The sequence below is a fragment of the Ptychodera flava genome, chromosome 9 (assembly GCF_041260155.1).
Source record: "Ptychodera flava strain L36383 chromosome 9, AS_Pfla_20210202, whole genome shotgun sequence".
NCBI classification, from domain to species: Eukaryota; Metazoa; Hemichordata; class Enteropneusta; family Ptychoderidae; genus Ptychodera; species Ptychodera flava.
In genome coordinates, this window is record NC_091936.1 from 40,008,266 (window position 1) to 40,016,079 (window position 7,814).

The 7,814-nt window shown below is 40.2% G+C and overlaps 1 protein-coding gene across 1 annotated transcript; it reads left to right on the forward strand.

Moving 5' to 3' along the window:
- The first annotated feature begins 282 nt into the window (after positions 1-282).
- LOC139140968 (pancreas transcription factor 1 subunit alpha-like) lies at positions 283-6,620 on the forward strand. The gene is made up of 2 exons (XM_070710487.1): positions 283-1,270; positions 6,448-6,620. Exons 1-2 carry the CDS (start codon positions 433-435, stop codon positions 6,477-6,479), a joined length of 870 nt encoding a protein of 289 aa, XP_070566588.1. The 5' UTR covers positions 283-432; the 3' UTR covers positions 6,480-6,620.
- The last annotated feature ends 1,194 nt before the right edge of the window (positions 6,621-7,814 follow it).

Consider the following 7,814-nt stretch of genomic DNA (forward strand, 5'->3'; position numbering starts at 1 on the left):
TTACATGGTGATAGCAAATTTGAAAACGCAAAGTATGAAAGAGATATCATGCTTAAACGTCACTGAATTCCAATCTGCTCGAAAAGTTCTTTAACCACTTTCACTTTGGCCACTTGTTTTCGTAAAATCACCAGGAAGGGGAGCAGTTCTTGCTGCACTTGTAGTTTTAGTTTCCATGAGTTCTCTATTGTTAATTATGTAAATTTTGCCGCTAATTATTGCATTATTTAGCTGTCAGATTAACGTCTGTCTGTTTGTTCACCACGCGCAGATTACATATCTGATAAAAGGCATCGCGTCACCGCGACTACTTTTGTAAGTTGCTTCTGCGGACGAAGTCACTGCATCGCTAGATCTCGTCTTGCTGACAGTCTCCCCTGTGCCAAACTGTACGACCAGCAGAGTATTGACTAGCTCGATCACATTGTAGAGATGGACCGAAGAGTTCCGGAGAGTGGCCTCAGCAGCGATTACTATGGTGACCACAGGGGCGATGATGGGGTTGACGAAACGTTGTATCCAGAATGGTGCAGAGATGATAGCGCTCCGGTTGACTTTCCTACAACTTCAGCGATGGTCAAATTTTCCTCGCCGTCCAGCGTTGCGTTTGTTGCCGGGCGGTACCCCGACCAACCTCTCATTGGCAACGAAATCACCAACTCGCTAGGTATCGATGACAGCACCGCTCATGGCAAGCTTCCCCGCCTCGGCGATCAAGATGCAGACGAGGCTGCGCTGTGCTACAAAGAGGTATCCGTCGTCACCGGGAACACTAAAACGGCTAAACGTAAGCGCAAGAAGCAGGACGAGGATACCGAACGAAAGATTGCCAATGTCAGAGAGAGGTGTCGCATGAGGGAGATTATCACCGGGTTAAATACCTTGAGAAACACTCTGCCGAAAGCCTGTGCTCCGACCGGTAAGAGACTTTCAAAGATACGGACACTGCGATCAGCTATCGAGTATATTAATTTTCTCACGGACGTTCTTCAGAAAGGTCCCGACCAATGCAATTACACGCTACTCCGAAAGTACAAGAAGCATCTCGAAGAGAAGTGTAGTGTTGATGACGGCGAACAACGTCAATGTCAGCAGCTGTATAACCCTTGGCCCACTCCTTACACGGAGCCAATGGCTATGCGGCCCTGCATCGCACCTCCCCGGCAGAATCCTCCCATTCAAGAGACTTGTTGCAGTCACAAGCTAGCTCACGACAACTTCTGTCAGCAAATAGACCAAATGCAGTGCTCTCCTGAAACCATCTTTTACGGTGAGTAATAGTCCTTAATATTGCTAGTCCTTTGCATCCAGGCAAATTTCAACGGATATCGTTTTCTTTACTGTACACCAAGAAGCCAAGAAGCTAAAAACATGCAGAGAGGCTTGAAAGATGCTATTTTCTTAGCACCGGTCTGTTACTATCACAATAGACATCTGCAAACGAGAGACAGACCTGTAGTCAAAAGAAAAGGTTGCAGGGTTTGCGATAAAATCAATTGTGCGTATATACCATACGTAATTTTTGTGGTTTGAGTACAGTATCATCTCATACACTTATGTCAGTTCAAGTTGGCATTATAAATGTTGCAATATCGCATTTGTAACCCGTAAATGCTATCGGATAATACTCAGAACGGTTTTCGGTTCATCATGTTTCAAGTAAACCTTTCGGGCCACACTGTGTAGGATAAATTATGGAAAAGTTCCTGAAAGCTGGTTGTTCTTTAGCTCACTGATATTGCTGAAGCAATTTCATTATTGAAGTCGATGATTATTTTCTATGGAAAATAAATAAACAAACAAACGACCTACAGTTTGTATAGAGAAGCGAGGTTTCCGAAAGATAAATCCTATCTGCTAACAAGTGCCGCCGTACGCAGCAACTTTGAAGGCCAATTGAAGCTAATATTTGTGATAGCGGGACCGTGGTCGAATCGACGATTTCGTACCAAATTTTAACAAATCTTCCTAAAGCAAGCATACTTCCTGCAGTTCTGCAAAGACAAGTATTTGTCACATTCTGACAACTATTTTTTTTGTCGAAAATCCTCCCGCCAAATTAAAGAAACTTTAGCCCATAAAGTGGCCGACCCAACTTGAAGAGGTTGAAGTTCTGTATCCATGACCTATCGATTTCGTCCGGATGTTCAATCTCTTCATATACTTGTTACGTCATCGCATTATCAGACAGCTGCAGAGATCAGACAAATCGTCCAGGTGACACGCGCCAAATCAAATCAGTCTATCTTGTCTGCCAAGATAGACGTCAATGATATTTGTACAATACTTGTACACAAAAGTACAAATTGATGGGTTCTCGGGATTTGACATACCTACAGTTGTGTTTAACATGTGGCGTGTATCTCTTCAGCTTTGTCCACACAAACAGCAACCTATAATATCACTCAGTCATCCTCATTTTAGGCAAAACACGTGGATTTATTGAATTCCATACACTCGCCTCGTTGCCAATCTGCACGCGAAACCTGTGATTTGCCGTTGTACATTGTCACAATACAGATTTTCTACTGTTTCTAGTTGACGGAGTAACTTCCATGTAACCACACCTGCCATATGATGATATTCTCAACTTGTTCATGGTGCCCAAAGTCACAGTTGCGAGTGGAGTGATACGTACCGGCCGCCGCGTACAATTATTCTATGCATAGTACGCGGCGGCCGGTACGTATCACTCCACTCGCAACTGTGCCCAAAGTCAACTTCGTTGCGAGACTCAAAAATGTATATACGTAACTCTTGTTTTAACTGCTCTTCCACACGGTATTACCGTCTGGAAGAGCAGATGAAAAGAGAGTTAGATATAGATATTATCCACGTATGATACGTTTATCTGATGTGGGCGCTTCTAGTTTAGCTTTGTATTAAATGTTATCTTGTCGAGCTCTGTCTTTGCTTCCCAAGAAGTGTAGATCGGCCCACTAGTCACTCGGTATTTTCCTGTAACTTAGCCTACGAGAGGTTTCATCTGGCATCTTGCTCGGATGACTGATTAAAACAAAGACATCCATGTTCCCGGTGTACGTGGTAGCATTTGCTAGCCAATTTGAAATCACACCACTATGAACGCGAGTTTCCCGAAGGTTTTCCTTCAATTTTGTATGTTAGGCCAGTGAAGTATTTTTCTACGGTGGCCCCTACACGCCACGGAACTCTATTACTTATGAAATAAACTCTAATTTTTCTTGACAATATCTTTAATATTTGTAAGAGATTTTATTTCTCCACCGCAAACTTTTAATTTTGTACGGGCAACTTTATCTTAACATTATCTTAACTTTAACTTCTCGAAAGTATTTTTAGTTTTGACCATAAACAAAATATGTTTCTCAAAGGTATTTTTTATTTTGTAAAACAAAAGTAAAATTTTTTCAAGATAACAAACTCCCCTACACGTCATGGAAATTTATTACTTTTGAACATAAACTCATATTTCTTGACAATATATTTAATATTTGTAAGAAATTTTATTTCTCCACAGCAAACTTTTATTTCTGAACGGGGAAACTTTTTAAAAACTTTTAACAAAAAAAACTTTAACTTTTAAAAAATAACTTTAACTTTGAACAAAATATTTGTTTCTCAAAAGCGTTTTTTATTCGAAAAGAAGTAAAATTGTTCACAGCAAGAGTTTAAGATTTTTGCTAAGCGCGAACTGAGTTACTTAAATGACATAACCTTATGTCTTTAGAGCAGAAAACTTAAATTCTTAAAGAAAAGTTTTATTTTTCCAAGAGTAAAATTAATTTCTTTATGGAAAAAAGATTTTCTCAGAGCAGCAAATTGAAATACAGAGAATAAAACTTTTTTCTCAATGGCGAGAAATTATTTTCTGAAGATAACAAAACTAATTCTTTCAAGATATATTTTCTACATATGAGTGTGGTTTAAGAATTTGGTAAAACTGAACTGAGAAAGAACGAAAAAGGAAAGATGAAAAAGTCAAACTTACTTTTCTTCAGAGCGAAATTTATTTCTGAGAGGAGAAATATTTCATGTGAGGGCGCAATTACCTATAATGCATAGCAAACTCTTTCTAGCGAGAGTAAACATATTTTGGGGAAGAGTAAAACATTTTTCTGACGAGCAAAACTTTATTTTAACGGCGGCGGAAGTTAAAGTATCCCACCATGCAACACCCAAGTTTGATGACCCAGAGTCTCCGAGACAACCATGACTGACTTCATCGGCGATACAGGCACGCTAGTCCGGCCCTAGCTGCAGTAATGACAGTACCTCGAGGTTTTTGGGTCGGACGGTTTGCCGTACTGTACTGCAGCTAGCCCGGCCCTACCCTGCCTGCGTACGATGCTGTGTGTTGGGGCCGTATAACGCCAGGAATACACAGCATCGTACGCAGGGCTCTGGGCACGGGCACGCAAACGAGTCAGTTCAACAGTTGCCACTTGTCTGAGTCCCCGAAGAACGGTTTTGTGTTTGAGTGATTCGTCCTGACTGCAGACAGACGTTGTGCGACGGGATGCGATGGACCGCATTGGGTTCTTTCATTAGCTCTGCATGGGCTGTGTGTTACCGGCGTTATACGGCCTCCCACCACATAACGCCGGTAACATACAGCCCTGCCATGCAGAGCTATTCCTTCATCAGTTGCTGTGTTGTTAATGTTATGTTGTGTGATAGTCATCTTTTCTATAAGCCAGATTCGTAATTGATAGAGTCTTCGACTGAAACTGAACCTGGCCCGCCAGATTTGACCACAGTCGAGCGTGGTTCAATACATTAGTTGTGGGTCCACAGCTGTGGTGTTTTCGGACGGGATATGCCTTTTACGGGCTGGTTGACTTTCACGTTTTTGACCCCGCAACCACACGTGAAAGTCAAAACCAGTCCGCGACTGTGGTCAAATCTGGCGGGCTCGGTTCAGTTTCAGTTTCTATAAATTACGAATCTGGCTTCTCCTCTTAGAAAAGATGAATATCACACACATTGTATAACGCCGGTAACACACAGCCCTGCCATGCATAGCCCTGCGTACAGGTCTGTGGAACACACAGACCTGTACGCAGGGCTATGCCATGCAGTGAAGAACCCCAATGCGGTCCCGTCGCACACCGTCTGCCGTCAGGACGAATCACTCAAACATAAAACCGTTCTTCGGGGACTCAGACAAGTGGCAACTGACCCGCGTGCCCGTAGCCCTGTGTACGATGTTGTGAGTTCCCGGCGTTATACGGCCCCAACACACAGCATCGTACGCAGGCAGGGTAGGGCCGGGCTGGCCTGCCCGTATCGCCGATGAAGTCAGTCATGGTTGTCTCGGAGAGCAGATCGTCCATGTAGCCGACACGAACACGAACTGTCTGATACCGGCTACCAACTCGGAGACTCTGGGTCATCAAACTTGGGTGTTGCATGGTGGGATACTTAACTTCCGCCGCCGTTAAAATAGTTTTGCTCGTCGGAAAAATGTTTACTCCTCTCAAAAATATGTTTACTCTCGCTAGAAAGAGTTTGCTATGCATTATAGGTAATTGCGCCCTCACATGAAATATTTCTCCTCTCAGAAATTAATTCCGCTCTGAAGAAAAGTAAGTTTGACTTTTTCATCCCTTTTTCGTTCTTTCTCAGTTCAGTTTTACCAAATTCTTAAACCACACTCATATGTAGAAAATATATCTTGAAGGAATTAGTTTTGTTGTCTTCAGAAAATAATTTCTCTCCATTGAGAAAAAAGTTTTATTCACTATATTTCAATTTGCTGCTCTGAGAAAATCTTTTTTCCATAAAGAAATTAACTTTACTCTTGAAAAATAAAACTTTTCTTTAAGAATTTAAGTTTTCTGCTCTAAAAACATAAGGTTATGTCATTTAAGTAACTCAGTTCGCGCTCAGCAAAAATCTTAAACTCTTGCTGTGAACAATTTTTACTTCTTTTCGAAATAAAAAACATTTTGAGAAACAAATATTTTGTTCAAAGTTAAAGTTATTTTTTAAAAGTTAAAGTGTTTTTGTTAAAAGTTTTTAAAAACAGTTTACCCCAAAAATAAAGTTTCCCCGTTCAGAAATAAAAGTTTGCTGTTGAGAAATAAAATTTCTTACAAATATTAAATATATTGCCAAGAAATATGAGTTTATGTTCAAAAGTAATAAATTTCCATGACGTGTAGGGGAGTTCTGTTATCTTGAAAAAATTTTACGTTTGTTTTACAAAATAAAAAATACTTTTGAGAAACATATTTTCTTTATTGTTAAAACTAAAAATACTTTCGAGAAGTTAAAGTTAAGATAATGTTAAGATAAAGTTGCCCGTACAAAATTAAAAGTTTGCGGTGGAGAAATAAAATCTCTTACAAATATTAAAGATATTGTCAAGAAAAATTAGAGTTTATATTCAAAATAGTAGAGGTTCCGTGGCGTGTAGGGCCACCGTATTTTTCAGATTTTTAACAGTGGTCTTATCTCTTGCAGGTCACCAACACCACCAGTGCTACTATTACTGAGATTGTGCGGCTGTGCTTTTGCCACAGCTATCTATCTCACGCGTGTATCTACCTCCAGCTCACGTAGTGCAGCGCCGCCTATCGATAGAACTTGGTAGATATTATTGTCTTAGCCATAGGGGAGGTGCATTTCAACGATCCTTTTGAAGATGCATGTTGTGTGCTCCACTTTTAGTAGACATCATTATATCGCCTTAGCACAGTATTGCAAATGTTTCACCGAGTTTATTTGTATGATTTAAAGTAATTTTGTGAGGCAAAATTTTCTGTAAATTTTTGAAAGTAATGATTGTATATCTTAAAATTTGAAATTATAAAGAAATGGTCTTTGCCAATCTGCGTTGAAGCACTTGGTTGATAATTTGTTAGCACCAACAGTTTTTCCCTTTTGCACATGAAATCATTATATTATTGTTCCTGTATTTAAACGTTTTTTTGTTGGTTCCATATGAATGAAAGTTTTCTACAGAAAAAAAGTGGTTTAGTCATGTTTTTTGTCACTGGTGTGTGTGTGTATGTGTAAGCATCTGCAACTAATTTGTGTATGTGGCAATGCTGGCTGAATTTTTCTGCCTTTTGAATCTGACTAGCCTGCAACTACGTTACAGCGCCAGTAGCTGTAGCTTTTACGATTTTTATCTCATATTTGGTATGAATATAAATACCAGAAAGAGCTTATATGATGAGTCGGTGGCGTCTGTATGTCTGTATATTTGTGGGTATGTATGTGCAGATGTATGTCCATCACACGCAAAGGCTTCCACACCGCCAAAGCTACCATCTCAGTATTTGGTGTACAGGTAGATGCATGGGTTGAGATGTGAATTTGTTCAAATGAACACGTCAGTGTCAAAAATGTGCAAATGAGGTAAGAAAAAGGGAAATCCTGCAAATGTGCAGGAGTGGTGGCATGCCAGATGAAGACAGGCTAACTCCACTGAGTCATTTCCTGTCATTGCTTATGAACTGTTACATATTAACAGATCTGCTCAAACCATAGACAGTAGAGGGGAGGAAGACCGTCTAAGGGCAAACTAAGAGGGGCTAGCTGCCTTTCTGCTATGCATGTTGCTGAAGTTGACCTCCAGTACCTAAGTTTCAGACCTTAATTACTTTTATCATTCTTGTTTTTCTGGTTTGAATATTCTTGTTGTTTTTCCGGTTGTACTGTGCAGAGATCATTGTCATAACATCAACGTAGAATTTTCCTGCACTGAACAGATTGAAACAACATTTATTGTTGATTTTTGGTACCCATACTGGTATATACCAATTCTGATCAAATTTGAGCGACACTGTATAATTGCGGTATTTTTTCATTATTGATGCATATAA

Excerpts from the sequence above, each read along its gene's own strand:
- LOC139140968 (XM_070710487.1), top strand. The coding sequence starts at position 433 with ATGGACCGAAGAGTTCCGGAGAGTGGCCTCAGCAGCGATTACTATGGT. Across the intron at positions 1,271-6,447 it reads TCCTGAAACCATCTTTTACG|GTCACCAACACCACCAGTGC; the intron begins GTGAGTAATAGT and ends TATCTCTTGCAG.